At 35.2% G+C, this 18789-nt stretch overlaps 1 protein-coding gene across 1 annotated transcript; it reads left to right on the forward strand.

Moving 5' to 3' along the window:
* Positions 1-729: 729 nt before the first annotated feature.
* LOC103008505 (profilin-1-like) lies at positions 730-4098 on the forward strand. The gene is made up of 2 exons (XM_057539845.1): positions 730-785; positions 3513-4098. The coding sequence occupies exons 1-2, from the start codon at positions 730-732 to the stop codon at positions 4096-4098; spliced, it is 642 nt and encodes a 213-aa protein (XP_057395828.1).
* Positions 4099-18789: the final 14691 nt, after the last annotated feature.

Consider the following 18789-nt stretch of genomic DNA (forward strand, 5'->3'; position numbering starts at 1 on the left):
AAAATTGAAGAATCCCAAACCTATAAATCCTGGGCACCAATAAGATTAACCTTCACTGACTCACTGTCTACCCCAATCCACTCTATGTATGTATTACGTTATCTCAAGTCCTGGGGAAATAACTATATGAGATCACAAGAGCAGGGAGCTTTAGCAGTTTGAAACTTAAGACAATTTATTTTATTTAAAGCACTCCGAAGCTTTGGGTCTCAGGCATTGTCCAGGCCATGACTCTAACATACAAATATGAAAAGTGAAGAATTCAGGATGAGGTGATATCTAGCTCCTATATTCTTCCTATAGATTTGTTTCCATGGAATGCTCTAAGTAAAACTAAAGTCTGGAAACAGGTTAATATGCATTTTACTTAAGTCAATTAGGAAGAAAATAGACAAAGCCTATTCAGGCAAAGCCATCCTCCTTTGCTTGATAATAAAAGAGGTAAGAGAATGTTTACATCAATTCTCAGACTCATAATTACTGATACACATAAACTTCAACCATGTTGTATAATTATGGCATGTTCCTTGGCAAAAGAGGAAGGAAGAAAACTTCCCTAGTGCTATAAGGATGGTAACAAATTCAATATCTCTGGGATTAAGAATATGTCTTAGTTGTTCCTATTTGGCTAGCCCAAATTATTATTATTTTTTGCTTTAATATTCTTGCCCAAGCCAATAAGAGAATGCACTGGGATGGTTCCTATTCACTAATTCAAAGGTGTAGACTATGTATCCTAGAGGAGAAAGACTGGAGAAATGTACTGATGATGAGGGGAAAAAAAGGTAATGCAAAAAATACCCAGAGTGAGTATTTGTCAGGATCCAGGGCCGAGAACAGAGCCAGGTTTTGTACCCACACTCAAGGTCAGCAGCATAACCTCTGAAAGAATAGCCCACAGTTTACCTAGGGTAGTTAGATCCTAGGTATTGAAATACAACCATTTTGAAGATTTTTCTGTTCAATCAAGGAATGACAGGGTAAAGAACCACTGGTTTTCAGATTTGGGAAAGGGACTCAGAAGATTTCGTGATAGACTAGAAATGAGACTTTCTCTAAGCATGGGGGCAGGACTCCCACATTTCCATGTGACCTTGAGAAAGGGGTATGTTCCAATTCCCAGGTGCATTAATTTACTATTGCAATTGTAACAAATTACAACAAACCTAGCGTCTTAATACAGCACAAATTTATTAAAGTATAGTGCTGGAAGTCAGAAGTACAAAATCAGTCTCACTGTCCAAAACTAAGCTGTTAGAAGAGCTAATTCATCCTGGAGGGTGCAGGGGAGAACCTGTTTCTTTACCTTTCCCAGCTTCCAGAGGCTACCCTTATTTCATGACTTGTGACTCCTTCCTACATATTGAAAGCCAGCAGCAATGTAGCACCTTCAAATCTCTCTCTGCTTCTCGCATCACATCACCTTTTCTCTTTGCTTCTTAATCACGTTGCCCCTGTGTCTCCTTCTTAAAAGACCCTTTGTATTACTTGGGACCCATCCAGAAAATCCAAAATAATCTTCCTATCTCAAAATCCTTAATCTATGCACATCTGCAAACTCTTATGCCATGTAAATTAACATATTCACAGGTTCCAAGGATTAGGTCATTGATGTCTTTCGGGATTTTATTCAGTCTATCACACCAAGGATATTAAAATTATTACTATTTTCACAGGAGAAAAATAGAGAAGGGAATTTAATTTGAATAAATTATTTCTTAAAAGTGGACTTTCCTGGCACCCATTTGTTTATAAACTAAATTCACCTTCATATCATTTATAGTTACAGGCCAGTCTATATTTCTGTTTATATTTAAAAGTGCTACCAAGTTTAATTATTAATAATTTTCCTTTGAATAACCTATATTTGATGGTAACAGTACTTTCACTAGAGTTTGGAGTTTATTTCTGCTTTTATTTCTATCATCAATTTTTTATTTATTTAGTGTATTTTCCTTTTTAATAATTTCAGAAGCTATGATTTATAGTCTATTATAATTTTTAATTATACATAAAATACATACCTGTCATAAAATTAAAATGTTAAAATAATCACTAAATCCCTTTGGTTATCACGCAAAATGAGTGTATTTAATATATTCAGAATAATTCTGTGCAGTATTACTAATTTGATTTTCCCATGCACAGTATTTGATAGTGATTATTCCATGTTAAAATATTGTCATTGTCTGAGTTGTATTTCACCAAACTTTGTATGTTGAAGTCCTAACCCCATGTACCTCAGAATGTGACTGTATTTAGAATCTTAAAAAGGGGTAATTAAGTTAAAATGTTGTCATTGAGTTGGGCCCTTATAAAAAGAGGAAATTTGGACCCAGACACATACAGAAGAAAGACCGCGAGAAGATAAAGCAAGAAGATGACCATCTATAAGCCAAGGAGAGAAGTCTCAGAAGAAAATAAATCTGCTAATACCTTGATCTAAGACTTTTAGCCTCCAGAACTGTGAGAAAGTAAATTTCTGTTAAGCCACACAGTCTGGGGTACTTTGCTACGGCAGTCCTAGCAAATGAATACAAACATTAATATAAATTTTACTGATTTTAACAGTATGTAGTATACCATACTATGGTATACATCATTGTTTATACCGCTATGACTATTGATAATTATATATACATTTAGATAATCTAAATGGTCAGGTGCTTTAAACCAAGAGTTTTAACTTTCACGACAACTGGCCTACAGAGATGAGTTAATGATTACTATTTCATATATTATTTGATGGTTTCTAAAAGCTGATAGTTGTTTTTTTTTCTATTTTATTTTTCTTTGAGAGTAATGTCTACATTTTCCCACATCAAAGCAAATATCCATGTACTCTGTACAGGTTTCTATAGTTTGTGTTAAGACCAAGGCCAGTTTACACTAGTTGACATTTCTCTCACTTCTTTACACATTCTCCACTTTAAAATACCTCCTAATATTCTGATTTGTTTTTGTTTCAATTCCAGGTCTTAGATTTGAATTTTTCTTCATATTACATGTCTGTGGGGTATTTTATCACAATATCAGGAAGAAGATACAGTAAATGCCTGAGTTCAAAATATCTTGAAAAAATCGAACAACTAAATAATTTTTAAAACAATAATGAAGTAATAAACTAATATACAATTTATATAACCACATTTTTATTGCTCTGTTAAAATTACGTTTACTCAAATTATTCTCTTATAAAACCAATCTACCAGAATGCATGCAACTCCAAGTTGTCAATAAAAAGCTGAAAATTTTCCTTAAACACCAATGATTTGAGTAAATAGCCAAGTATAGAATATTGTATTTTTTTTTCAGATATTTGTCTTATATTTAATGGATGCTTAAGAAATTTTTTAAATGCCCTTCAATTTTGAACACGTTAGGAAGAAGAAAAATATAATTACTTTTAAACTGCGCGACACCCATAATTTTATACAGTATTCCTGCAAAATGTTGTTTTTAAATTTATTGGTATGAAGATGTTACCATCCTTCAATTCAAAAGTAATGCAGAGGAAGCGGCGGTGCGAGGGCTGCGGCACAGCTAGCAGAGCCGTGGTCCGGACCGCAGCGCGTGCCCGAAGCTCTCCGCCTTCCCCCGCCCGCCAGCCCGAGGCAGCCCGAGCCCAGCCCGCGGCCCCAGCAGCAGCCCCGAGAGCACCCCAGTAGCAGCGCCGTGGCCGCGTGGAACGCCTACAACGACAACCTCATGGCGGAAGGGACCTGTCAGGACGCGGCCATCGTGGGCTATAAGGACTTGCCCTCCGTCTGGGCAGCCGTCCCCGGGAAAACCTTCGTCAACGTCACGCCAGCTGAGGTTGGTGCCCTGGTTGGCAAAGACCCGTCAAGTTTTTACGTGGATGGGCTAACGCTTGGGGGCCAGAAATGGTCTGTGATCCAGAACTCACTGCTGCAGGACGGGGAATTTACCATGGATCTTCGTACCAAGAGCACCTGCAGAGCCGCCGCCTTCAATATCATTGTTGCCCTGAATGCCAAGATGCTAGTCCTGCTGATGGGCAAAGAAGGTGTACGGGGTGGTATGATCAACAAGAAATGTTATGAAATGGCCTCCCACCTGCGGCGTTCCCAATACTGACCTCAACTGTCCCTCCCCGCGCCCTGCTCCCCACTGCTTTTGCACAGCTCTCCATCCCACACACACGTACACCATTTTTATTTTGGGGGCCATTACCCCACACCCCTTATTGCTGCGAAAACCACATGGGCTGGGGGCCCGGGCAGGAAGGACAGACACCTTTCCCCCAACCCATGCCCCTCCTGTGTGTGGTTTGAAAACTCTTCTGTTTTGGGTTTTTTTTCCCCAATAAAAATGATTATACTAAAAAAAATAATAAAAATCCAACTGTACCCATATATGTCTTTTTTTTTAACATCTTTATTGGAATATAATTACTTTACAATGGTGTGTTAGTTTCTGCTTTATAACAAAGTGAATCAGCTATACATATACATATATCCCCATATCTCCTCCCTCTTGCGTCTCCCTCCCACCCTCCCTATCCCACCCCTCTAGGTGGTCACAAAGCACCGAGCTGATGTCCCTGTGCTATGCAGCTGCTTCCCACTAGCTATCTATTTTATATTTGGTAGTGTATATATGTCCATGCCACCTTCTCACTTCGTCCCAGCTTACCCATCCCCCTCCTCGTGTGCGCAAGTCCACTCTCTATGTCTGCATCTTTATTCCTGTCCTACCCCTAGGTTCTTCAGAACCATTGTTTTTTTGTTTTTAGATTCCATATATATGTGTTAGCGTACGGTATTTGTTTTTCTCTTCCTGACATACTTCACTCTGAATGACAGATTCTTGGTCCACCCACCTCAATACAAATAGCTCAATTTTGTTTCTTTTTTATGGCTGAGTAATATTCCATTATATCTATGTGCCACATCTTCTTTATCCATTCATCTGTCGATGGACACTTAGGTTACTCCAATGTCCTGGCTATTGTAAATAGTGCTGCAATGAACATTGTGGTACATGACTCTTTTTGAATTATGGTTTTCTCAGCGTATATGCCCAGTAGTGTGATTGCTGGGTCATATAGTAGTTCTATTTTTAGGTTTTTAAGGAACCTCCATACTGTTCTCCACAGTGTGTGTATCAAATACATTCCCACCAACAGTGTATGAGAGTTCCCTTTTCTCCACACCCTCTCCAGCATTTATTGTTTCTAGATTTTTTGATGATGGCCAGTCTGACTGGTGTGAGGTGATACCTCATAGTAGTTTTGATTTGCATTTCTCTAATTAGTGATGTTGAGCATCCTTGCATGTGTTTGATGGCAATCTGTATATCTTCTTTAGAGAAATGTCTATTTAGGTCTTCTGCCCATTTTTGGATTGGGTTATTTGTTTTTTTGATATTGAGCTGCATGAGCTGCTTGTAAATTTTGAAGATTAATCCTTTGTCAGTTGCTTCATTTGCAAATATTTTCTCTCATTCTGAGGGTTGTCTTTTTGTCTTGTTTATGTTTTCCTTTGCTGTGCAAAAGCTTTTAAATTTCATTAGGTCCCATTTGTTTATTTTTGTTTTTATTTCCATTTCTCTAGGAGGTGGGTCAAAAAGGATCTTGCTGTGATTTACGTCATAGAGTGTTCTGCCTATGTTTTCATCTAAAAGTTCTATACTGTCTGGCCTTACATTTAGGTCTTTAATCCATTTTGAGTTTGTTTTTGTGTATGGTGTTAGGGAGTGTTCTGATTTCATTCTTTTACATGTAGCTGTCCAGTTTTCCCAGCGCCACTTATTGAAGAGGCTGTCTTTTCTCCATTTTATGTTCTTGCCTCCTTTGTTGTAAATTAGGTGACCATATGTGCGTCGGTTTATCTCTGGGCTTTCTATCCTGTTCCATTGATCTATATTTCTGTTTTTGTGCCAGTACTGTACTGTCTTGATTACTGTAGCTTAGTAGTACAGTCTGAAGTCACGGAGCCTGATTCCTCCAGCTCCGTTTTTCTTTTTCAAGATAGCTTTGGCTATTTGGGGTCTTTTGTGTTTCCATATAAATTGTGAAATTTTTTGTTCTACTTCTGTGAAAAATGCCATTGGTAGTTTGATAGGGATTGCATTGAATCTGTGGATTGCTTTGGGTAGGATAGTCATTTTCACAATGTTGATTCTTCCAATCCAGGAGCATGGTATATCTCTCCATCTGTTTGTTTCATCTTTAATTTTTTCATCAGTGTCTTATACTTTTCTGCATACAGGTCTTTTGTCTCTTTACGTAGGTTTATTCCTAGGTACTGTATTCCTTTTGTTCCAATGGTAAATAGGAGTGTTTCCTTAATTTCTCTTTCAGATTTTGCATCATTTGTGTATAGGAATGCAAGAGATTTCTCTGCATTAATTTTGTATCCTGCTACTTTACCAAATTCATTGATTAGCTCTAGTAGTTTTCTGGTAGCATCTTTAGGATTCTCTATGTATAGTATCATGTCATCTGCAAACAGTGACAGCTTTACTTCTTCTTTTCTGATTTGGATTCCTTTTATTTCTTTTTCTTCTCTGATTGCTGTGGCTAAAAATTCCAAAACTATGTTGAATAATAGTGGTGAGAGTGGACAACCTTGTCTTGTTCTTGATCTTAGTGGAAATGGTTTCAGTTTTTTACCATTGAGAATGATGTTGGCTGTGGGTTTGTCATATATGACATTTAATATGTTGAGGTAAGTTCCCTCTATGCCTACTTTCTGGAGGGTTTTTATCATAAATGGGTGTTGAATTTTGATGAAAGCTTTCTCTGCATCTATTGAGATGATCATAAGGTTTTTATGCTTCAGTTTGTTAATATGGTGTATCACATTGATTGATTTGCATATATTGAAGAATCCTTGCATTCCTGGGATAAACCCCACTTGATCATGGTGTATGATGCTTTTAAAGTGCTGTTGGATTCTGTTTGCTAGTATTTTGTTGAGGATTTTTGCATCTATGTTCATCAGTGAATTTGACCTGCAGTTTTCTTTCTTTGTGACATCTTTGCCTGGTTTTGGTATCAGGGTGATAGTGGGCTCTTACAATGAGATTGTGAGTGTTCCTCCTTCTGCTATATTTTGGAAGAGTTTGAGAAGGATAGGTGTTAGCTCTTCTCTAAATGTTTGATAGAATTCGCCTGTGAAGCCATCTGGTCCTGGGCTTTTGTTTGTTGGAAGATTTTTAATCACAGTCTCAATTTCAGTGCTTGTGATTGGTCTGTTTATATTTTCTATTTCTTCCAGGTTCAGTCTCAGAAGTTTGTGCTTTTCTAAGAATGTGTCCATTTCTTCCAGGTTGTCCATTTTATTGGCGTATAGTTGTCTGTAGTAATCTCTCATGGTCCTTTGTATTTCTGCAGTGTCAGTGGTTACTTCTCCTTTTTCATTTCTAATTCTGATGAATTGACTCTTCTCCCTTTTTTTCTTGATGAGTCTGGTTAATGGTTCATCAATTATGTTTATCTTCTCAAAGGACCAGCTTTTAGTTCTGTTAATCTTTGCTATCGTTTCCATCATTTCTTTTTCCTTTATTTCTGATCTGATCTTTATGACTTCTTTCCTTCTGCTAGCTTTGGGCTTTTTTTTTTCTTCTTCTTCTTTCTCTAATTGCCTTAGGTGTACAGTTAGGTAGTTTATTTGAGATGTTTCTTGTTTCTTGAGGTAGGATTGTTTTGCCATAAACTTCCCTCTTAGAACTGATTTTGCTGCATCCTATAGGATTTGGGTCATCATGTTTTCATTGCCATTTGTTTCTAGGTATTTTTTGATTTCCTCTTTGATTTCTTCAGTCATCTCTTGGTTATTTAGTAGTGTATTTTTTAGACTCCATCTGTTTGTATTTTTTACAAATTTTTTCCTGTAATTGATATTTAGTCTCATAGCGTTGTGGTCGGAAAAGATACCTGATACAATTTCAATTCTCTTAAATTTACCAAGGCTTGATTTGTGACCCCAGATATGATCTATCCTGGAGAATGTTCCATGAGCACTTGAGAAGAAAGTGTATTCTGATATTTTTGGATGAAATGTCCTATAAATATCAATTAAGTCCATTTTGTTTAATGTATCATTTAAAGCTTGTGTTTCCTTATTTATTTTCATTTTTATTTATCTGTCCATTGGTGAAAATGGGGTGTTAAAGTCCCCTACTATGATTGTGTTACTGTTGATTTCCCCTTTTATGGCTGTTAGCATTTGCCTTATGTATTGAGGTGCTCCTATGTTGGGTGCATAAATATTTACCATTGTTGTATCTTCTTTGATTGATCCCTTGATCATTATGTAGTGTCCTTCTTTGTCTCTTGCAACAGTCTTTACTTTAAAGTCTATTTTGTCTGATATGAGAATTGCTACTCCAGCTTTCTTTTGATTTCCATTTGCATGGAATAACTTTTTCCATTCTCTCACTTTCTGTCTGTATGTGTCCCTAGGTCGAAAGTGAGTCTCTTGTAGACAGCATATATATGGGTATTGTTTTTGTATCCATTCAGCCAGTTTATGTCTTTTGGTTGGAACCTTTAACCCATTTACATTTAAGGTTGTTATCAATATGTATGTTCCTATTACCATTTTCTTAATAGTTTTGGGTTTGTTATTGTAGGTCTTTTCCTTCTCTTGTGTTTTCTGCCTAGAGAAGTTCCTTTAGCTTTTTTTGTAAGGCTGGTTTGGTCATGCTGAATTCTCTTAGCTTTTGCTTGTCTGTAAATTTTTTAATTCCTCTGTCGAATCTGAATGAGATCCTTGCTGGCTAGAATAATCTTTGTTGTAGGTTTTTCCCTCTCATTACTTTAAATATGTCCTGCCACACCCTTCTGGCTTGCAGAGTTTCTGCTGAAAGATCAGCTGTTAACCTTATGGGGGTTCCCTTGTATATTATTTGTTGTTTTTCCCTTGCTGCTTTTAATATTTCTTCTTGTATTTAATTTTTGATAGTTTGATTAATATGTGTCTTGGCATGTTTCTCCTTGGATTTATCCTGTATGGGACTCTCTGTGCTTCCTGGACTTGATTGAATATTTCCTTTCCCATATTAGGGAAGTTTTCAACTATAATCTCTTCAAATATTTTCTCAGTCCCTATCTTTTTCTCTTCTTCTTCTGGGATCCCTATAATTCGAATGTTGGTGCACTTAATATTGTCACAGAGGTTTCTGAGACTGTCTCAATTCTTTTCATTCTTTTTTCTTTATTCTGCTCTGCAGTAGTTATTTCCACTATTTTATCTTCCAGGTCACTTATCTGTTCTTCTGTCTGTTATTCTGCTATTGATTCCTTCTAGAGAATTTTTAATTTCATTTATTGTGCTGTTCACGATTGTTTCTTTGCTCTTTAGTTCTTCTAGGTCCTTGTTAAACATTTCTTGTATTTTCTCCATTCTATTTCCAAGATTTTGGATCATCTTTACTATCATTACTCTGAATTCTTTTTCAGGTAGACTGCCTATTTCCTCTTCATTGTTTGATCTGGTGGGTTTTTACCTTGCTCCTTCATCTGCTGTGTGTTTCTCTGTCTTCTTGTTTTGCTTAACTTACTGTATTTGGGATCTTTTTGCAGGCTGCAAGTTTGTAGTTCCTGTTGTTTTTGGTGTCTTCCCCCAGTGGCTGAGGTTGGTTCAACGTGTTGTGTAGGCTTCCTGGTGGAGGGGACTGGTGCCTGTGTTCTGGTGGATGAGGCTGGATCCTGTCTTTCTGGTTGGCAGGACCACATCCAGTGGTGCGTTTTGGTGTATCTGTGACCTTATTATGATTTTAGGCAGCCTCTCTGCTAATGGGTGGGGTTGTTTTCCTGTCTTTCTAGTTGTTTGGCATAGGGTGTCCAGCATTGTAGCTTCCTGCTCATTGAGTGGAACTGGGTCTTAGCACTGAGATGGAGACCTCTGGTAGAGCTTTCACCGTTTGATATTACGTGGAGCTGGGATGTCTCTGATGGTCCAATGTCCTGAACTTGGCTCTCCCACCTCAGAGGCACAGGCCTGACACCCGGCCGGAGCACCAAGACCCTGTTAGCCACACAGCTACAATTAGAGTTGAAGTACCTCCCTTATAAGGCTGCTGGGCAGATGCAGTGAAGTCAGCTTTGTCATCTTCCCAGATCAGGTCTGATAGCTGGTGTCTGTAAATCTCATGAGGCCAATCTCAGATGATAGTTTCTATTCCAGTAGAGCTGAGACTGCTAAGTTTTCACTGCAAATTTTATGCCGTCGTACCTCCTATCCCTGCTCCCCAGCCATGCACACACAGAGGAACCGTCCTGCTCTCTACAGCAGAGTAGAGAGCTCTCTACTCACACTGCTCTCATATATGTCTTATTTTTGTATTCGAAGTTGCACCTTCTCTTTCTCTTTCCTTGGTGACATTCATTAAAAGCATATCTCTATTGCTCATGTTTTTCAGTGAAACCACTTTTAATTGATAACAATTGTTTGCTTCACCTTTGGTTTTATATTTTGTTATTTTCTACTTACTTGAATTTATCTGTTATTCATATTTTCTTTTTGCATTAAAAATCCCATTTCATACTTTTGATTTTTCATCTTTTTCTATAAATATGATTTATTCTTTAAGTGTTCTGATTTCTGCTATTGACATATTGTTAATATGTCATTCATTTATAGATATTCCTTTGTTCTTTTATTGCATGGAAATTACATAAATCAGTCTTCAACATGAATCAAATTTCATATTCTGTGCAATTCTTCCACATAAATAAATGTATAATTATTAAAGAATATTATAGGAGACCATACTTATAAGACCAACACTTTAACATGGCTCAGAATGACCACTGATCCCTTTCAGCTTCATTCTCTACCACATTTCCCCTTGCTCTGTAGGATTTAGCTCTTATTTCCATTGTTTGAATTTGTGAACACCCATCTCAGGGCCCCTGAGCATGCTATTCTACCTGGATGCACTTTGTCCCCTGTCCTAACCTAGTTGTTGGTGCATTCTTTAGATGTGAATTATGATGAACTTTAACATGGACGGACATTTTAAAAATACTGCTTACTTTATAAAACTTTTAAAAAATATTAATAGTTAAATATGTGATTCGTTCATAGAAACAAAATATATTTTAATGGGGTAAGTGATTTTGCAATGTTTGATATACTTGCTATCTTCAATAGGTAAAAGTGTAAACATTTTTCAAAGTAGATTGTGACCAAAAGAATGTTTTATACTTTTGATTAAGAAAATAAATATTTAAATCTTGAGCACAGCTGGTAGGATATCAGGTAAAACTCAAGTATGTATCATATTATAGTTTACCCCATACACTGACTGAAAAATTACTATTCAGTTAATTTTTTATCTCCTATCAAAAGTATTTTATTCATAAGATGAAATAAATTTTTGTTTTTCAACTTGGTCATTTTACATATGGAAGAAAGGGATTTCCTCAGATCAGATTAATTTGTCAACAATAGTAAATATAAATCAAATAATATAATGATAAAGGTTAAAGTAAATACAATTAAATTAGATTATTTAAAAGCATCAATATATTCAATAAATATACTGATTATAAACGTTTGTTGATTCCAAAAATCTAAGGTTTATGTGTAATTTTTAAAAAATAATTGACAGTTCCTTAGGAGATATACCTTCTAATATCTGTGGAGAAGTAGAGTTAAAAGTATTAATTGCTGATTTTACAGTATATATTTCCACTCAAATGTTTTAATGAAATAGATTATTGTGGTGTACATATAGCAGGCATAGAGAAATGTGTTTAGCTAATATTCTTAAGAGTTAAGAGGTAGATGCATTATTTTACATAAGTAGATTAGAGATTTCTGCATAATTTAATATTAAAGATATTACTGCTATGGCAATGATTCTGCATTAATATAATGTCTTTCTATTTATATAGTCATAAATCCCATAGAGCAAGTATTGATACATGTTCCCTGTAAAGCAAATGGATATGGTTCATAAGAGTGCTGAGCTCCTTTACAACCTCATGACACCATAGACTCTGGTTGTTACTCTTTTGAATGGAATGGCCATGGTTCATAGGATTTATGGGTAATCTTTATCAGTGTTGTATCTTGGAAGTTATAGCTCCTGTGGATATGTTACCTTCTATTATAACGCTTACAAACCATACCAGTTTATTTTCAAGGGGCTTAAAATAGCCATAGCTAATGCCACAAGAATTTCCTTACTGTGGTTATAATACTTTATTCCCTAGAAGTTATAAATTGAGTGACAGTTAATGCCTATGTATGTATAAAATGTATTCTATTATTTAATTAGTTTTGTGTGTGTGTGTGCTGGTCTGTACCATTAAATATTTTAACTTTCTTCTATAATATGTATGTGTGTTTAATTTAAAAAAATAAAGTGGTACATGGTACACTCAAGTCGACATATGTGTTTTGTTTTAGATAAATTAAAATGGCAGGGGCTTCCCTGTGGTGCAGCGGTTGAGAATCTGCCTGCCAATGCAGGGGACACGGGTTCGCGCCCTGGTCTGGGAAGATCCCACATGCCGTGGAGCAACTAGGCCCGTGAGCCACAACTACTGAGCCTGCGCATCTGGAGCTTGTGCTCCACGACAAGAGAGGCCGTGACAGTGAGAGGCCCGCGCACCACGATGAAGAGTGGACCCCGCTTGCCGCAACTAGAGAAAGCCCTCGCACAGAAACGAAGACCCAACACAGCCAAAAATAAATATAAATAAATAATTTTAAAAAAAATTTTTAATTAAAATGGCAAGTATAACCAAACTGTTGACATTTTATCTCAAAATATTTCATTCCATTTCGTTTTTATAGATATAGCACACATATTAAAATAAAAATATTAACAAAATGTTATTTATATTCTCAGAAATTGTTAAAACATTACTTTGCTACTTTTCTGGAGCACCATTTCTGCAAAAAAAATTAAAAATGATTTTCATGTTTTTGTGATTAATTATTTAAAAATATCATATAATAGGTATTTATTTTAATGCTGTTTCCTACATTTAAATCTTTAATTATTTTCTCTTTTACAAATAATTTTATTTTGCTTTTTAAAGTTTTATTTTGTTTTTTTATACTTGAAAAAAGTTTAGTTTCTAAACCATATTATTTCTAAGCTATTGATTTAGTCATATACTACAATTCATAACACATCATGATTCATTCTCACTTTATCTTAGGCATTTGTGACTTTCATTTCAAGGTAAATGATCTTCAGCAAGACACAGTTACCACAGGAAATAAATTATAATTTTACCAAATAAAAGCTCTAATTTGTATTCTCAGTAAAATTTTAGGATATTGTATCCAAAAATAAGAAGCTATACTTTGAAAAAAGTACAATTATACAACCTAACGTGTTCATAATGTTAAAGGAACAGGAGGGCTAGAATAAAGTTCTCAGTAGAATGAGGACTGAATGAATATAATACTTGCTTTCCAAAAGGTTACTTAGAAAATTAGATTACATATCTTCTAAAGAAAAAAATACTGAGAAAGATGAAAGAAAAGATAACACAATCAAAGGATGTTACTTATCAAGTCACCTATTTAATATGAATAAGCTGAAAAAAGATGAATAAAATTAAAACCAATGTAAAACTAAAACATTAAAATTGGAGAAATTTTTGTCTACAGATCAAAAGTATTAATGTAGAATTCATAAAAACAAACAAAAAAACCCATAGCAAAATAAAAACCAAATAATTACCCTCATCTGAAAAGTACGTTCTGTTAAAACTAATGTGAAAATCAAAGCACAAAAAATGAGTAATAAACAAACAAAATACATGCTGTCTAATAAAGAAAGTTAATAAAATTGCAATTATATTTTCCAAGTGTGAGTAGTGATTTGTTAAAACAGATTAGAATGGTTTCCATGTCACTCCCTCTTAATATACTTAAAGATTTTCCATTGCTTTAGAAAAAAATTTAATCTCCTTACAGGAGCCTACCAAACCCTGAATATTCTGCCACTGTTTAACTTTCTGAATGTATCAAAGGCCAGCCATTCTTTTACTCATTAATTTCTAGACTAACTTCTGAGCACACTAGTGCTTTCAAGACTAAAAGACAATTGGCATACTGTTCCATCTATTTGGAATTCATTGCTCACAAGTCTGCCTGTTTTCTGCCTTTACATCTTTCAAGGCTTACATTAAGTCCTTCACTAAGTTTCTTTTATTTGACATGACTTTGTAATATTTATTTTAGAATCCTTTTTGGTTAAATTCATAGCACACCACTTAATGTGTAATTACACGTTTGTTTATCATTGTTTTTTTCTGTACTTAGAACCTGTTTACCTGTTTATTGTCTGAATCATGGAATGCTAAATTTCATGAAGCCAGGGACCTTACCTATCTGGTTTACCAGACTTAAGACAATATGTTCAACAGATGAGATTCTTAGAAATTAATTGGAGGGTCAGAAGAGATGGAAAAGGGAGGTGAGTAACTTAGCTGCTATCTAAATTAAAAATAATAGGTGCCTGGATTAAGAGAGAAAGAGTGAAAATTAAAAGAAAAGAATGGACTCAAATATGTTTTGGAGGTAGAATCAATCATGTGAATCTAAAAATAATACATATATTAAATAAATAAATAATACCCTAAGTATTATTATTTAATAATCCAAGTTAGGTATATATTTTGACCTTTTGCTCCATTCACTATACTGTGCTTATCATGGACACACACACATACACACAGGCATGCATGCACCCAGACAGACGTGATTTCTCCTTGGTCTTAGATTATACATGATTGATTTTTTTATGACTGATCCCTATTTTTGAAGTTATCTACAGTGCCATATCTTTAACTTGTATTCCAAATAAACTATAAAAATAAATTCTTCCTTTCCTTTGACTCCCACATTTGTCAATATCTTTCTAGATTCTATGTAATTTAATTTCCAATATTTACATCTATGTTTTTTCTCGATGATGCAGATCAAATGTCAAATATTCTGGTGAATAATAGTAGCAATAATGTGCAATCCAATACTTCATCTATGTTTTTCTCTTCTGACTATGGAGGAGATTTTTCTGTGTTACTGTTTAGATATTATCAGACTACCACAGAGTGTTATTTTTCACTATGTTCCCATAGTTTCCTTTTCTGACTAGATTAAATATAGCAGTCCTTTTGAAGGAATATGATGCAGTTTAGAATTAAGAATGAGCATAATGCTTAAGACAAAAAATATTTTAGGGCTTCCCTGGTGGCGCAGTGGTTGAGAATCTGCCTGCCAATGCAGGGGACACGGGTTCGAGCCCTGGTCTGGGAAGATCCCGCATGCCACGGAGCAACTAAGCCCGTGAGCCACAACTACTGAGCCTGCGCGTCTGGAGTCTGTGCTCTGCAACAATAGAGGCCGCGATAGTGAGAGGCCCGCGCACCGCGATGAAGAGTGGCCCCCACTTGCCACAACTAGAGAAAGCCCTCGCACAGAAACGAAGACCCAACACAGCCATAAATAAATAAATAAATAAATAATTAAAAAAAAATATTTTAAAGCAATATTAAATGACACAGCAAGGCCTAAAAGACCTTTATTTTTATATCAGTCAGGTAATTTAAGTTTTATGTAAGAGAATATTAACTTAAATTCAATCAAAAAGTAAAAAGGGTTTTTGTAGTTATTGGCTTAACTGCAAATAATTAAGGTTGGACATATTGCAAGTGATGCAGAATCAAGACTAAATTAGCATTTCTGTGATCCTCTTGGAATTTCATCACTCATTGTGTTGGCTTCATCCTCTGAGTGACTGAAGTAATTTCATGTACCATATTTATACACCAAACTTTTAAGGGGAAGACTATTTGTGGCCCAGACTTACCACATAATGTTCTGATATCCACACTGATTTTACTCTTGTATCAAAATTTGCAGACTGAATAATACATCTCATCCCATTGACTGGTTTAGGAGGGTGCATACTGAACAAATCACCTTGACAAGATATGATTATGTTGAATAGTTCAGTGATTTTCCAATACTAGTTTTTATAGTAGAATCATGTGTGAACAAAATATATTGATGCTAGGAATCATGTCTTAGATCTACTCAATCAACCTCCAAACCTGAATATTTTTAAAAAACCTTTTCAAATACTCTGTTGTATAACATAGACTGATAGCCCCTTAGGTTTAGATTTAGTCCTTTAGAGATAACACTTATAATTGTGGATCAGATTTAATCCCATCCCACTGAACACTAAAGTTTGGCTAGTGAGAAAGTAGAGCTTCCTCTACTTTTCTCAGTAGTAGGAGAGAAAATTACCGAGGGAAAAATCAACTTGTAAATACCTTAGTTCAAGTAGGGCAACATAATTTATTCTTTTTTGTCACTATTCCATCTTCAGCAGTGTATAGTGTATAGTTGATTTAGTTTTGGAATCTTTGCAGAGCCAATCCAAGATGCAATATTGAGATACTTTCCATGATTACATTAAGTTAAAGCGTCACAGAATTGGTTGATTTGTTTGAATGTAAATTTGAGAAATTATAGTAAAAAACAACTCATTGATATAGTTTATAATCATTTTTCCCCCAATAAGTTTTTATTTAAAAACTTATAATAAATTATGCTACATTCATGGTGCAACCGAAAGTGGGGTCTGGCTGCTCGTACCTCAAAAGCCAATAAAGAGGCAAGGTTGGTGGAAAGGAAAGTTTGCTTTATTTTGGATGCCAGCAACCTGGGGAGCAGGGTGAGGGTGACTGTCCAAAGGCTGACTTCTTGCCACTGACAATCAGTGGGCAAGAGCTTTTATACATGAAAGGAGGGGGCTACATGTAAAAGCCACACAGTCAGCTCTGAGAGTCGTCTTGAAATTGGTCATGTGGTGGTCTGACCAGCATCACCTTGATTGTTTTAAGTACAGTTAATCTTCAGTTCCAGGGTCAGTTTGTTCGCATTTCCTTGAGGCCAGTTCTCAGAACTGTAGCAGCTTATGTCATGGCTACAGTCTGGTCATCATGTAGTTAACTTCTTCCACCTGGTGGGGGTCTCAGTATCTATAAGACAGCTCACAGGATATGGCTCAGAATGTTATCTATAGCCCTTGTGGAGGAATTAAACGTCCTTGACTTTGCTTAATGACTAAACTATTATTATTTAGTCCTGTTAGACTGTTTTCCTTTGTTTCTGCATTTCCTCACTTCTCTGATTAAACTTATTCTTTGGCTGAAGTTTTTTCACAGACAAAAGGCAGGCAGAGGACATTAGGGGGAAGGTCCATAGGGTCCTGTTCCTTTTCAATGGGATAGAAATCCAATGGAAATTTATATTCGTTTAAAATTATATGTTCTTGAATTATTAAAGTGTTCATTTGTTCTTTTAATATTGACATTCAAAATTTTTTCTCTTAATTTAAAAATATGAGTAAAAGAGAATTTATGCATTATGTTGCTAGCTTGAGAAAAAATGCTACATCAGTATAAGCAGTTTGATAAGCACACTAAATCTCCTATCACATCAAAAAGTATGTTTTGCTTTGTGTGCTATTTTCTATGGACTTTTGCTGGTGATACTGTTGTAAAATTCTCCAAGATCTAAAAAAGGCCTTGAATTTCTTTTGCTTCTGTTGCAAATCTATTAATAGGATGGGCAGAGAATTGTAATGCTTCACTGCTTTCAGCTGATGGAAGGAAATGAAAAGACCTCTTACTTTCAAAGTGGCATTGAAGCAAAATTACCTCAGATGTCCAGATATGGAATAAAGTAAAAATAGGATTTACTCTTTTTCTCAAGGCCTGAGAAGGATGCACATCTCTTTACAAAATGCAAGTATTTCAGAAATTTAAAATTTTGAAGCAATTTCATTTGCTTCAAATAAAATAAGAATGGTATGACTGTGTACTTAGTGTCTATAGTCAACCATGAACTACATTTTGTATATAAACATGAGCTTGCTACATTGTGGCCCAATAAAGTCCACTACAGGAAAAATTCTAAATTACATAGGCTACAAAATTTCCTACCGTCTCTCATATTATATAATAGCATTCAAAAACATTTATTTAGATTTAAAATGTCCAGCAACAATTTTCTCTTCAATAAATGTAATTCTATAAGTACCAACTTACACATTATAGAGGATTTAGATATAAAAATAATTTGAAGAGCCACATATCAAAATGCAAAGTCTGTCTCCAAAAGGTAGTTTTAGACCAATATTTATGTGAAAATGTAATAAACAGAGAAAATTAATTTACTCTTTATATAGAACACTCTATATATGTAGTTAATTTAACCTATTTTATAAACATGGAATTTTTTGTGTTTTCTTACTTTTTAATCTTTGACCAGCATATATTAGGTTCAGAACAGAGAACCATATCTGCTTGTAAAACAGTAACCTGAGAAATTTAAGTTAGCCATAGAGAGAAAAATATCTGTGAAAATAAAGTCACACTGGAAATAAGAAATGGTGATAAAATTACATAAATTGTGTCCCCACCATAGTGAGACACTGGCTATTTTTCAAAATGAAGGTAAACACATACCAAAAAAAAAGGCACATGTACTCACTAGCAGAATATACTTGATTCTGTATATTAAGAAATATATTAAAAAGTGATATAATTTCAAGACTTCATAAGATACCAAATAATTCCTTTTTTGTAAGTAATCTCTATGGCATTTTGTGGAAATACAATGACTGACAAACGAGGACTGTACTGTGAAGTGGACTTACACAAATCACAGATCTCACCTGACTGTGAAATATGCTAGTGTATTGCTTTCCTACTGCTGCTGCAAAAAAAATTACCGCAAACACTGGGTCTTAAGACAAAACAAATGGACTGTC

Source organism: Balaenoptera acutorostrata, chromosome 2 (genome assembly GCF_949987535.1).
Source record: "Balaenoptera acutorostrata chromosome 2, mBalAcu1.1, whole genome shotgun sequence".
NCBI classification, from domain to species: Eukaryota; Metazoa; Chordata; class Mammalia; order Artiodactyla; family Balaenopteridae; genus Balaenoptera; species Balaenoptera acutorostrata.

Bases quoted from the DNA above. Each gene is read 5' to 3' on its own strand.
- LOC103008505 (XM_057539845.1), top strand. From the start codon at position 730: ATGTATCCTAGAGGAGAAAGACTGGAGAAATGTACTGATGATGAGGGG. The intron at 786-3,512 runs GTAATGCAAAAA...AAAGTAATGCAG, and splicing joins GATGATGAGGGGAAAAAAAG to AGGAAGCGGCGGTGCGAGGG.